General features: G+C 37.5%; 1 protein-coding gene across 2 annotated transcripts in view; it reads left to right on the plus strand.

The window, feature by feature from the left end:
• LOC115889041 (unconventional myosin-Va) overlaps positions 1–14,339 on the plus strand; it is an 84,243-nt gene that overhangs the window by 42,109 nt on the left and 27,795 nt on the right. For both annotated transcript variants that reach the window (XM_030908956.1, XM_030908957.1), the window contains exon 7: positions 6,655–7,143. In XM_030908956.1, the coding sequence (XP_030764816.1) occupies positions 6,655–7,143 (489 nt within the window). The remainder of the gene's footprint in view (positions 1–6,654; positions 7,144–14,339) is intronic.

Here is a 14,339-nt window from a genome sequence, read left to right on the forward strand (position 1 = left end):
TCCTAGCTAGATTATTTGCTTTTTCATTGCCTTCTATCCCAGTGTAGGAGGACTTTATTTTCTTTGCCTAATTTATTCAGCTTCTCTATGCATTCTTTGACCAATTTCGAATTGATTGATACTGAGTTGATCGCCTTTAACGCTGCTTGACTATCAGATAAGATGGCTATTTCTTGTTTCCGATAGTTCCTATCTAAGATAAGTTGTACGCATCTCTCGATAGCGTAGATTTCTGCCTGTAGGATACTAGGGTGCCCATTGGTTCGGAGTAATTAGCTCTCGGCCCAAACACTCCGATCCCTGTTCCCGTATTGGTTTTGGAAGCATCAGTATACCAAGTTATGGTATGGTCTTTTAACTGCTGGGCAAGCGTTTCGCTCTTCGAATCCTTCTTATTGCTCAATACTACATTGACATGTTTGTCAAAGTTGTACGTTCTTGGCATATCGTCCACTGGGAGTTGCAGGAGTGGTATTTCCTTTTTGAGGGTGTTCCAAGCCCCTGATCTGACAATTCTCCCAGTACTAATTCCGTTAGTGACCATTCTAATTATTGTCGCATTGGCATATCTACCAATGACAATATGCAGTGGTGTTAGATCTAGAATGACCTCCATTGCTGCTGTTGGACAGGTTCTCATGGCTCCTGTGATGCAAACACATGCTAGTCTCTGGACTTTGCATAGGTTTAGCCTTGCCGTCCGTTGCTCTAGTTTTGTGTACCAGACAACTGCTCCATAAGTAATCATGGGTCTTACTATCATGGTATACATCCAGCGCAAAATGTTAGGGGAGCAGCCCCATCTATTTCCGGCCAGTCTTCTGCATATCATGAGAGCCTTTATGGCTTTGCTGGTAGTGTTCTTAATATGCCTGTTCCACAGGAGTTTACTGTCCAGGGTTATTCCCAGGTATTTAACTTCCTGTGTTGGCAGTATTTCCTTTCCATCTAGTTGGATTCTTTTCAAGTTTTTCAGACTTCGCCTTCTGGTGAATGGCACTATCGCGGTTTTGTCTGAGTTGATACTCAGCCCGACAGTCCTACACCATCTCTCAGTGATACGGAGTCCTCTTTGGATAATATCACACAAGGTGCCTTCATGTTTCCCCCGAGCGATCATGACTATGTCATCTGCATACCCAATGCAGTGTATTCCCGCTAGAGTTAATTCATCTAGTAGTTCATCCACCACCAAGCTCCACAGCAAAGGGGAGGTTACTCCACCTTGTGGAGTTCCTTGCGTTGTTTTAACAGCTACAGTTTTGGTGCCCATCTGAGCCTCTGCTGTTCGTGTTGACAGCATTTCCCAAAACCAGCGAATAATAGTTCTGTTCACCCCTCTTGTTTCTAGAGATCGCCTGACCACCTTATGTGGTATATTGTCAAACGCCCCCGCAATATCCAAGAAGGCACAAATTGCTGTTTCTTTGCTATCCAGACTTGTCTGTATTAGCTCCGTTAATTGGTACAGAGCAGTTTCTGTGGATCTGCCCGTTCTATATGCATGCTGACTATCATGCAGTGGTTTAACCTTTAGATGATTTTCTCCAATATGGTTGTCAACTACTTTCTCCAGCGTTTTTAGTATGAACGATGTGAGACTAATAGGCCTAAATGACTTGGGATTTGTCCAGTCAGTTTTGCCTATTTTAGGTATGAAGATTACTTTTGCTCTTCTCCATGTGGTTGGTATATATCCCATCGCTAGACTGCTTCTTGTAATGCTTAGTAGATTGTGAGTAGCTATTTGCTGACCCTCCTTTAGAAGGGCAGGAAAGATCCCATCCACTCCTGCTGCTTTATAGGGCTGAAAAGTGTCGATCGCCCATTTCAGCTTTTGTTCTGTTATTGCTAGCTTGGCCACTTCCCAATCTTCCCTGCAAGGATTGTGGGGTTCAGTGGGAGCTACATAAGTATCAATAGGTATGCTACCTGGAAAGTGTGTATAAAGTAGGAGATTTGCTCTCTCTTCCTCTCCCTCCGTGTAGCTTCCGTCAGATTTCTTAAGTGCCATGTTGGGGATAGATCCACTCTTGGCCATAGCTTTGTGTAATCTGGCTGCATCAGGAGTAGAAGTGATGTTTTCGCAAAAGGATATAAAATCAGACCGCTTTGCCCTTCTTATCTCCTTCTTATACTCAGTTAATTTCTCGCTGTAGAGCTGCCATTCGCCACTGGATTTAGCTCTATTAAAGAGTCGTCGGACCTCCGATCTAAGTTTGGCCACCTTCTTGTTCCACCAGGGCTTGTTGTTACTTTTTTGTATGCCTTTACTTGCGGGGCAACTAGATTCATATGCATCCAATATTGCACCGCTGACTTCCCTTGCGTACCATTCTAGATGCAGATGGTTTCTGGCCCTACTTGCATCTATACGGTTTAGGTTGTCTACGAGATTGGTGTTATACATGTCCCAGTCTGTTTTTCTTGGATTCCTTCGAGTTTCTGTTTGGGGTGTGATTCCTCCTAATTTGAACTCGATGATTCTGTGATCTGATAGGGAGGGTTCCGTTGAGACCCTCCATTGTTTCACGTAACTGATTACACCAGCACTCCCGATTGTTAAATCTAACACTTCTGCCCGCGTTTTTGTCACAAACGTGGGGCTGTTCCCTACATTGAGAAAGTGCTTGAATAGTGCTTCCCCATACCTCATTGTGTGTATTGGAGTCGCATCCCATTAGCAGAGGTAGTCGCCGTTGGCTGCAGAATCGCACGAGCTCCCGTACCTCCGGAGGCGGTGCCTCCCCGTCACCCGGAAAGTAAGCAGAGGCAATCACGATGTTTTTACTGCAATCCTCGATATTAAGCTGAACCATGATAGGAACAAGATCTCGGGTTGTAAATTCTGAAACACATGTGTAGTTAATGTCCTTTCTTATAAGAATACAGGCTCGGGGAAATTCCTGCCTGTTATCATATATTACCTTTGAATTTTTTCCAGACAAACCTCTAATTTGTCCCTGATACACCCAGGGTTCCTGGGCTAGTACCATTGCATAATGATTTTTCTCAAAGAGTCTTGCTATTGTAGCGGAAGACCCTTTTGCATGGTGCAGGTTTATTTGCGATATCCCATGCATGGGGAGGAAGAAAGGATAAGTTCGGGGAGGGAAGAGGGGCTGGAGTAGGACTTTGGACCTGGTTTAGGTTACTGGGTGTGTGAGGATTCTCCCGTTGTAGAGGGGATAGGGTATTCCTCATCTTCCTCTGACAACGGAAGTTCCTCCTCCGAGAAGTGGCCATCAACCTTCTCCGAGGATATACACCCTTCCACGGTTGGGGTTTGGCCCCCGTGCCCTTCACAGTCGAGGAGCTAGTCTTCGGCTGAGGTACCTGTGAGGTAGAGGCTGGAGGATCTGTCTCCATTTTCTCTACCTGTTTAGCTTGGTCTCTTCTTAGACCTGATACCGGTGTTGTCCCGAATCTATAGTAAAGAGTGTATCCCTCTTTCTCTATTGCCTCCTTGGATTTGAGGTCAATTCCTATTGTGAGGACTTGGCCGTGGCCCTCCTCCCTCGAGTTGATGATTCGCCAACACGACGTCCTTACATCGGAGTTCTGACCCTGGATAAGGTTCAGCAGGTAGGTGGTGTCTTTCCCTTTGCTCCTCGGCAAAAAGACCGTGATGGTCGCCTCCTTAGGGATGTTTTCTCCCTTCAGAGCAACCAGTCCCGGCCCCTGCCAATTCTTAAGTTTAGGTGCCGTTTCTATCAACCAATCCGCCGATTTTGGAGATACACAGTCTATGAGGAGCATGCCCACCCGAAAGTGAATCCCCGCAAATCGCATTTGACCCACATTTTGTTCGTCGTTGTGTTGCTCTCCAATCGCCACTACTTCGTCCAGTATCGCCTCTTCTAGAGCCGTTTGCTGGTCGGTGGTCAGTACAACCTCTGGGTAATCCTTTGGTAGCACTGCCATTTTCACTTGTCCAGCAATAGAGGCAAAGCTGGTGATATGTCCCTGCTTGCCTCTCGGTGTTGGACGTCTTTCCATCCTGGCTTTTTTCTCTTCTTGCCGGAGCAGAGGTGAAAGGTTTTCGCTCCCTCTTTTGCCCTTTGGTGGAGATGCTCCGGCCTGTTTCTTGGTTTTTTTACCCTCCCCTCTATGGAGGAGTACTTTCTCTTTTGCTTCCTCTGGAGCAAGTCCTGCGTGGAGCAGTCGGAGGTATCTCCGTGCTTCTGCTCCGCTAAGACCCACTCTCAGCGGATCGTCCAACCCGCCTGGTTGACCCAGGCCAGGTAGACTAAACAGTAGTCTGTGTCGCCTGTTGGGTTTAGAGGTAAGCTCCCGACCCTTGCTAAAGGAGGTGGTAGCTTGAGTACCACTAGCGCAGGACGGTCCCGCGCAAGTGTCAGCCACCTCACCTGTAGTTTTCTTTGGGGGGTTTGACCCCTTGGAACTTTCATTGTTCCTGTTCCCAGTGTCGCTAGGGGTTTCCCCACAGCTTCTTCTGTGGTGTTTTTATTTTTATTACTGGATCTCATAGTGTTCCCACGAGTCGCTAGGGATAATCAGTCCAGTTCTACAGAGCCCCGCATGTAGAAGTAAGGGGTAAATACAATGGGGTGCCCCCTGATGCCCCAAGGTTGAGACCAGTAATGGCTAGTCCTCTATCTAGCCACGCATCCCTTTGACCTGGCCCCGCCATCGTAGGATTTAGGTTTTTGGTGAGGTTGTCTCCTCTTGGTCCAGGCGGTTAAGCCAAGACCCCCCCACACCCTCTACCCGCGAGACATGACCACAGACAGTAGAAGGTGCCTGGTTTAAATGTCTTGGTGCAATTCCCTGGCCACTACAGCCAGAGACAAGACAATGAGTGAGATGCTTCTTGGACCGAGCCAAAGTGCTAGAGGAGATTCTGCCAGCACCTGACAAGGAGCTTTCCCACCAACGACAAGGTCTTGCATCTCCTAGGGGAAGTAAACTCCAGTTAGTCAACCGGGTCAACCCGGCGCTGAATATGTGCATGGTTGGCAACAATGTATTTAAAAATCGCGCCCTCGATTACGTAACTAGAAGTTTAATTGATAGCAAATGTATATGTCGCAGGCGTATCGAATAACTCAGCAATTCATTATATCGAATAACGCAGCAAAAAGACTAGGCATATTATAAAACGCCGGCGTTTTTAACAAAAGAAGAATATTTTGCAAAGAGCCTATCTGTTTTCAGTCGCTTTGCAAAATGCCTAATGAAGACTAGTCAGATTGCACAAAACATTTTAGGCGGAATTGGTATAAAACCCAAAACCCAAAAAATTAGCCAACGACATTTCTTGAACTTCCCTTTCAAAATTTGGAAATAATTGCACAAAAAGTGATAATTCTGTTAAATAGAGTATGGTTGAGGATGATTATTATAAAGATCTAAATTCATTTTATTCCAAAAGAAAGCAAAGTTCCACAAATAAGCGGCTCTGTACACAGAATTGCAGAACAGAGATATTAATATTAAAGTTTTAATATATTTTGTATTTAAAATTATTTTATTTATAATTAAAATTTATGAAATAGGATTCAAGTTGTTTTCCACTAAACATAATAAAATTTTGACATAAATAATTATTGTTTTTGTATAGGAAAATATGGGATATTTTTATAAAAGCGTAAATTATTCAATATGCTTATGTTCATAGTTCACTAAACTTTTGATTCTCGATTTGGTATTTTGTAAAATGACTGAAAACAGGCAGTCTTTTTGAAGAAGTGTATAGAAATATCATTGTTTAATATGCCTAATTTTGATTAGGCTGAATGTGACTGAAAATAGATGGGTTATTTGTAAAAATGCCTTCTTTTGTGTAAAAAGCCGGCGTTTTATAATATGCCTAGTCTTTTTGCAAAAAAGCCAGATTATTCTATACGCCTCACATTTTAATAATTTTATTTATTAGATTTTTTTTCTGTGTCGAAGGTTGTCGGTTACATTCTTCATCATCTGCAACACACTGAAGACTTGTAAAACTCCCTGGACAGACGGTATCGAAGGCGTAGTTTTTAACGATGTCGTCTACGTTTGAAATTGTTGATGTCGTCTACGTTTATATTATTTTCTTAAATATCATGTTTTTGATCTTCTTAAAGTTCTTATAATTTAATAATTTTGTTATTTCTTTAGGTAACATATTCTATTTCGCGGTCGTTTCTGTTATTAATTCTTGTGAAAGTTTTTCCTTCTGGATCCGCTACTGTACAGCAGTGGGAGCTATCTTATCAATTTTAAAAAAATAGCAATAATTCTCACACACGCAGTAATACGCACATTTACCCTATGGTGCTATAATGAGTTCCGTATAAGCTAGTAAAAAAGCCTAGTAAAGTCTATTCAACGGAAGAAAAGCAGATATGGCATTATTTTAATTTGCAGATAAATTATTGTATTATCTGTTTTTTGAATGTCGTCTGTCGAAGTCTTTCCCAACTTATTAGACAGAGTTTAATGTAGAAAAAGCTTTATTTAGTTAAAAAAACATTTAACCATTGTGTTAATCGTGTTTCTGTAGATAAATATACATAATATTTTGTGTCTTGTCTTTTTCCAAGGCTACTTCATGATGCAAATCAGGAATATCATTTATGTCTCAGAATATCTAGAAATATATCTTTAGAATTCAGTTATTTTAGACCTTTTTAATTCATCCATTTTCAGAATACCGACAAGCATCTTAAAATAATAGCTGATCTACTGGAACTTGACGTCCAAGAGCTAAAACAATGGCTAGTTACCAGAAAGATCGTGTCCATGCGAGACGTGTATTTCAAGCCCATGACAACCGAAGATGCCGCCTTCGCCAGAGACGCTTTGGCCAAACATGTTTACGCGGAACTATTCAACTGGATCGTCATGGTGATCAATAAAGCTTTGGTGTCGGACATAGCTAGTCACAAGTTTATTGGGGTTCTGGACATTTACGGATTCGAAACGTTCGAAAGCAATTCATTCGAACAATTTTGTATTAATTATGCAAACGAAAAGTTGCAGCAACAATTTAACCTTCACGTGTTTAAACTCGAACAAGAAGAATACATAAAAGAAGGGATAGAGTGGAAAATGATCGACTTTTACGATAATCAACCTTGCATTGATTTGATCGAGGCAAAGTTGGGAGTGCTGGATTTGTTAGATGAGGAATGCAAGGTATGTATTTCAACTAGAACTTTGTTTCCCATTGATTCCGATAGGTTAAAGACGGAGGTCGTGCATTTGATCAAAGATACCACTATAAAATAGAATAAATTTCAAAATACTGACTCTTCCTTCCTTATTCATTTTTGAATCCGTTTGCTTAATCCGCAAGCACATATTCTCTATTCCGGAAAGGCCTTCTCACAACTATCCACTAATGCGGACCACGATATTTATCTGCCAACCCCGAGCTCAGAGCTAGTTAAGGGCTCAATACTGTACAATGCCAAGAAAATGTACAATCATTTGCCTTCGAATATCAAGTCACTTTCATTCTTTCCCGCATTTCGCAAAGCTCTGAAATTATACTTACTGGAGAGAGCCCTATATGCGGTAAACGACTTTTTTGTTGATGTTTAATCATGAACAATTTTGAATTTTAAAATTTTGATCATCTCACACACTGGTGAAAGGTCTAGTATTTAATATTTAATATTTTATAACTCTTGATTTTATGATATATAACATGATTTTATCCATTTACAGTTTTCCTTTCGTAAAATTTTCTAGATACGCCTGTGTACTGCAATGTCCATATATGTTTTATTTGTAATTTTATGACGTAATTTTTTTTGAATTGATTTGTATTGTATGACATTTTTTTATTATTTGTATATTTGTTTTTGTGCTTTTTTGTTTTGTGAATGCTTTGTCAATGAAGCTGTTTTGGCTTTTTGTACAATAAAGCGTTGTTTTTTTTTAACACAACCAAGAACTTCTTAGGTAGTAAAAGAATTCTAGGCTTTCATTGTCTTTAACAATTTAACACATACAAAACCGTTATCAAGTGTGAACTAATCTAAATCTTACACTACCGGGTTTATAGGTATTCTATAGATCTATTTAGGTATTCTATCTATTCTATAGATATCTCAGAGATAGTTCTATAGATACCAGACTGTGCGGACGTGTTTAGTGAAGCTCTCGTGATTTCTATTTAATTTACATAGTAATTTTGTAATAGTTTGCGTTAAATTTTGATAGAAATTATCAATAAGATGAGTGCAAGTAGCAGCGGTAAAAACAGTTCGCATGAATCCGATAAACCTAATATTCCATTGCAAAAACAGAGAACAACATCGATTAACAGTGATAGGAAAAACGTTCAAGATCTTACAAAAAAGGGCAAGGCTGATAGCGTTAAAACTCGAGCACAAAAGAAATTAAGTGATGTCGATATACAGGGGATTACTGAAAAAGACACCGAAGTGTTTCTGGAAACAAAAGAAAATGAGGGGACCAATAATATTTTTAAACCACGGCATTCTATAATGAGATCACCCACATGTTCCATTTCGAGTGTTGATATATCACAGGATACTGAGCAACAGAGTAGGAAAAGAACTAGGTCTGATTCCAGCCCAGGTAATTTGGAACAGAACAAGATAAGGAAAAAATTTCCGAAAAACAATTTACAAAATACAAACAAATATAACGACTCTACAGAAACTGAACAAAATTCTAAAAATAACACAAGAAATGCGTTAGAAGGACTACTAGATTATTTGGGAGTGATACACAACTATTTAGAAGTGAGCGTTTGTACAGAAAATGAAACAAATATGTCAAATCCGAGAAATGCGCTGTTTAACGTACATAGATTAGTTACCATGTTATCATATAATGTGGGGCAACTTGAGAAAGAAAATGCAAGTTTGAAACAAACTGTTGAAAAATTGAAAGGAAATCCATTAGAAAGTAATCAAACTATTAGCAATGAAGTAAAAAGTAAGACTCAGCAGAGGACATATAGCGAAATAATCAAAGCGAATAATAATACAAGCAACAGTGAAGAGACACAAATGAATCCTAAATGGAAAACACCTACTAAAGAAGAAAAATATGAATTGTTAATTAAAATTGAAAAAGAAAAAAATCCTAAATCAGTAGTGCAAGAAATTAAACAAAATTTAAAGGCAAACCAAATAAGAGAAACAGTTAAACGAGTAAAACAACTGGAGAGTGGCGGAGTAGTCATGCAATTTCATAATGTTGATCAGCAACGAAAAATTAAAGATAGTCTCAGTACGAACAGTAATTTCCAACTCAAGGAAAAAGAAAATACGTTTCCAATGATAATGGTTACTGGCATAGATAAAGGTTATACTTCTGACCAATTTATTAATGAATTAATTGAACAAAACTCTGACATCAAGGATAATTTTGGAAATGACATAAAGACACAGATAAAATATATTACTAAAAAACCATGCAGAGACATCCATAAAGAAAACTGGGTTCTTCAAGTACCACCGACGCTTTTTAAATGGATCATGAAAGGGAATAATTTAAGTTTTGATTTGATGAAAGCATATGTCACGGAATATTTTAATGTAGCAATATGTTTTAAATGTTGCAATTTTGGGCATGTTTCAAAGTACTGCAAATCACCAGAATGTTGTCACAAATGTGGAGGAAGTCATCACCCGAAGGATTGCTCGGAAGAAACCAATTTAGATTGTCCTAATTGTAAAAGACTTAGGCTAGTTGATCGTAAACATAGTGCCAGGGATCAAAAATGTCCAGCATTTCTACTTCAAGTAAAGAAAACTATAAATCATACAACATACGACCATTTTTTACAGCAAAATATACAAAACAGTTAATAAAACATATTAAGCCTAATATAGTTGATAATAAAGTTGAGGACATCAGTATTATACATCAAAACATACAGTCTATTGGAAACTCCGTAGATAAAATAAATTACATGCTGCAAAACAATCCGGAGTGCAAAATATTGTGTTTTTGTGAACACTGGAAATCGATGGAACAGTTGGAGAAAATCAAAATTAATAATTTTCGACTTCAAAATCAGTACTGCCGAGAAGCTGGACAACACGGAGGAGTAGCAATATATGTCGAGGAGACAGTCAAAACGCATGTGATCGAAGAGTTTAACAAATTGTCAGAGACGGGAACATTTGAATGTGCCGCTATTCAGTGTCAATTTCGGGGGATGAACATAGTAGTGATAGTGATTTACAGACCACCATCAGGTAACATAGTTAGTTTTTTTAGTAAAATGGAACATGTTTTAACATATATTCTGTCTAAAAATATGACTGCTCTTATAACAGGTGATTTCAACATTGAATTATTAAAAGACAATAAAAATAAAAGTGAACTAATGTCTCTTATGTATAGTTTTAATTTTGTAAATACAATAAAAGAAAACACACGAATAACTGAACATAGCTCTAGCTGCATAGATAATATATTTACAAATATGAACTATATAAAAACATGTGTTTTTGAATCACACATATCTGATCACACAGCCCAAAAAATTGTGTTTAAAATAATACCAATAATTAAAAATAGTAAAGTATATAAACGATCTTTTACGGAAACTAATAAAAAATTGTTTTTGGAATCTTTGAGCGAACAAAACTGGGCCAGTGTATATGAAGTTCAAGATAATGATACTGATAAACAGTGGTGTACTTTTCATAAAATATATTCTGAAATTTTTAACCAACATTTTCCTTTAAAGCTAGTATCAATAAAGAACAAAAAGAAACATTTATATGATAATCCACTAATTCTAGAACATAAGAAAAAAATGGATATTTTACTACCACTCTCGAAACATTACCATTATTACAAAGAACTATATAAAAAATATAAAAAACAATATGACATATTATTAAAGCAATGTAGAGCTATGTCATATCAGGGCAGAGTTGAAAAATCAGATAATAAAGTGAAGTGTATGTGGAGCATATGTAAGGAAATAATTGGTAATAATAAAGATGCATCTCCAAATAATCTTAATCAAAATGGACAACAAATGGTTGAAACATTTAATGAGCATTTATTATCAATTGTTCCCAATCTACTACAAAATTTACCAAGCGGCTATAGCATTAACACTGAAATTAATAATAAATCAATGTTTTTAAGACCAATAACGCCTCAAGAATTAATTGATATAAATGCAAAAATAAAAAATAAACATAGTAGTGGTAATGATGAAATTCCTACAAGCTTGATCAAATTGTCAACTGGTGCTTGTCAAGATGTATTGTGTTATTTAATAAACAGCTCCTTTAAGTCAGGCATATTTCCACAAGAGCTAAAAACCGCACTAATAAAACCTATACATAAAAAAGGCGATCCCAAGTTAATAGATAATTACAGGCCAATTAGTCTTCTTCCGGGTTTTTCAAAGCTCTTTGAGTTAGCAATGTTAAGTAGAATGATGTTTTTTATTAAAGAATGTAACTTGATACGCCAAAACCAACACGGGTATTTAAAAGGGAAATCTACTCAAACAGCAATTTTTGAATTTGTTCGGAGAGTTTTGGAACACATGGAGGTGGGGGAATTGGCACTAGGGATGTTTTTGGATCTCTCTAAAGCCTACGACTGTCTTGACCGAGAATTGCTCTTAAGAAAATTGGAACGATACGGATTTAGAGGGAAGTCTCTCGAGTGGCTACAGTCATATCTTAATAACAGAAAACAACAAGTTTCTATTACCAATGAAGGTAAAATATATAAATCCCAGATACGCACAAATAACATCGGTATAGCTCAGGGTAGTATATTGGGTCCAGTTTTGTTTTTATTATTCCTAAATGACTTAAATCTGGCAGTAAATGGACAAAACCAAAACATAATTAATTATGCTGATGATACCAATCTGTTAATTGGAAAAAAACACCTACCCGAATTAATTGACGAGAGCAAAATTTTATTAGATAATGTATCTAGATGGTTCAATGAAAATAATTTAATTCTGAATTCCGATAAAACAAATGTCATCATTTTTCGAACAAAATTGTCACGAACAAATAGACCACTTATATATGATTCGACTAAAAATATATTAATATCTGACCACACGAAATTTTTAGGAATAATAATTGATGAGCATTTAGATTGGAGTAATCATATAGAATATCTTTTGAAAAAGCTGGGTTCAGTGTGCTATGCAATTAGGGTAATAAGCAAATATATGGATGAGAGAACACTAAAAACACTGTATTATTCCAATTTTCAGTCCGTCATGAGCTATGGGATAATATTTTGGGGCAGCAACAGCAAAATACAACGACTGTTTGTAACACAAAAAAGGGTAATACGCACTGTAAGAAAAATGAATTTCAACGAATCGTGTAGAGGGATCTTTAAGAGTGAAAAAATTATGACAGTATATGCATTATATATTTATGAATGTTTAGTATATTTTTACATGAATAGAGAATGTTTTGAGAGTAACATAATACATCAGTACAATACTAGAAAGAATTTACTAAACTATCCCGCTCATAAACTTGCGATTACGGAAAAAAGCCCTTTGTATAATATGTGTTTAAAGTTTTATAATGAACTGCCCTTAACACTTAGACTCTGTGGAAAGTTAAGCGAATTTAAATTTAAGTTAAAAAATTATTTATTAAATATATAGCCTTATAGCTTGCCAGCATTTTTAATTTCAATGGGGTTATTAAGATTAAGGAAATATTGTTGAATTATATCCAATATTGTAAATTTTAGGTTTATTTTTTTCTATATATTTTCCCGTTTATGTAAGTAGACTTATCTAATTTTTGTAAAATTAATATGCTTTGGAATATTTATTTTGATGTTTGACGATATTTCTCTTTATGTTTTTTTTTCTAACATAATTTGGAAATAAATAAATATTATTTTTTTTTTTTTTTTCACTGCTCAGAACAGGTTTAAAGCTGCCTTATCGGTCCATGGGGACAAGATAAGGTGCTATTGTTAATCACCTAGAAAGGAACGAACAATGTTAGCAGCATCTAGCAGCACAGATTTCTGCATTAGGCGGTAAGTATTTTCAGGTATTCCAATTACTTTTAATTGTTCTTTCAGGTTGACCGATAATTCCAATGGCTGAGACAATCAAGGGGACTACCTGGACCGATTCCATTTGCCATATATTTTTTATTTCTATTCTCAAATCTTGATACTTTGTTATTTTTTCTGTAAACTTGCTTTGTATATTGTTGTTGTTAGGAATAGAAATATCAATTAGTAAAACTGTTTTTTAATTTTATTTATAAGCGTGATGTCCGGTCTGTTACTTCTAACGGTTTTATTTGTTAAGATTGTTTTATCCCAGTATATTTTAAAACTATTATTTTCGACTACGGGTGGTGGATGATATTTGTAGTAGGGCTCTTGGATTTCTCGGTCAATGTTGAATTGTTTGAGGATCTCCAAGTAGATGATTGATGCGACTCTGTTGTGTCTTTCCAGATACTTTGTACTCGCAAGATTACTGCACCCTGATAAAATGTGTTCTATGTTTTCACTTCCAGAATCACATCTACGGCATTTGTCTGATATATTCTCCTTTAGGATGAGTTTCCGGTAGTTGCGTGTTGGAATAACTTGGTCTTGCATAGCCACTATGAATCCCTCCGTTTCTGGGTAGAGATAACCCGATGTTAACCAGTGCAATGATGCCGCCTTTTCAATGTGATGTTGATCTAGCTCATTTGGGTACTGTCCGTGTAACTCCTTGGCTCCCCAAGTAGCTATTTTATTAGTGATTGATGTAGGAGTTGGAAAAGCATCATATTGTTTACTACTGAGGTTCAAGGGGGTGTATTTGACATCAGCTGAAGACACCGTGACGTAAAGGTTGCTGTTCTTGGTATAAAAAGTATTCTCTGAGGCTCTTTATTTGCTCCCGACAGACATTAACAACATCCAGTAAACCTCTACCTCCAAGATTTCGAGGGAGGGTTACCCGTTCCGTAGCGCTTCTTGGGTGGTGATTTCTAAATTTGGTTAAGGTTGTTCGTACCAGGCGATTTAGGGATTCCAAGTCTGTATGGGTCCATTTGACTATTCCAAAAGAATATGTAAGAACCGGTAGGGCATAAGTGTTTATTGCTTTAAAGAGGTTCTTAGAATTCAAACCTGTCTTTAGAAGGGAGGTAAGTCGCAGTCGGAAGGCGGTCGATAGGCGGTTTTTAATAATTCCATGTTCTATTTTGTGTGTTTGTAGCATTCCAAGATATTTATATGGCTCAGTCGACATTGCGGAGATAATAGTTTTCTCATCTAGATTCAATTCTGGTGTTTCGCATAGTTTTCCTCTTATGATTGAAACAGTCTGACATTTGCTCGTACCAAAGGTCATTCCAATATCTGCGCTGATTTTA

The sequence above is a fragment of the Sitophilus oryzae genome, unplaced genomic scaffold (assembly GCF_002938485.1).
Source record: "Sitophilus oryzae breed Bouriz unplaced genomic scaffold, Soryzae_2.0 scaffold_810_pilon_pilon, whole genome shotgun sequence".
NCBI lineage: Eukaryota > Metazoa > Arthropoda > Insecta > Coleoptera > Curculionidae > Sitophilus > Sitophilus oryzae.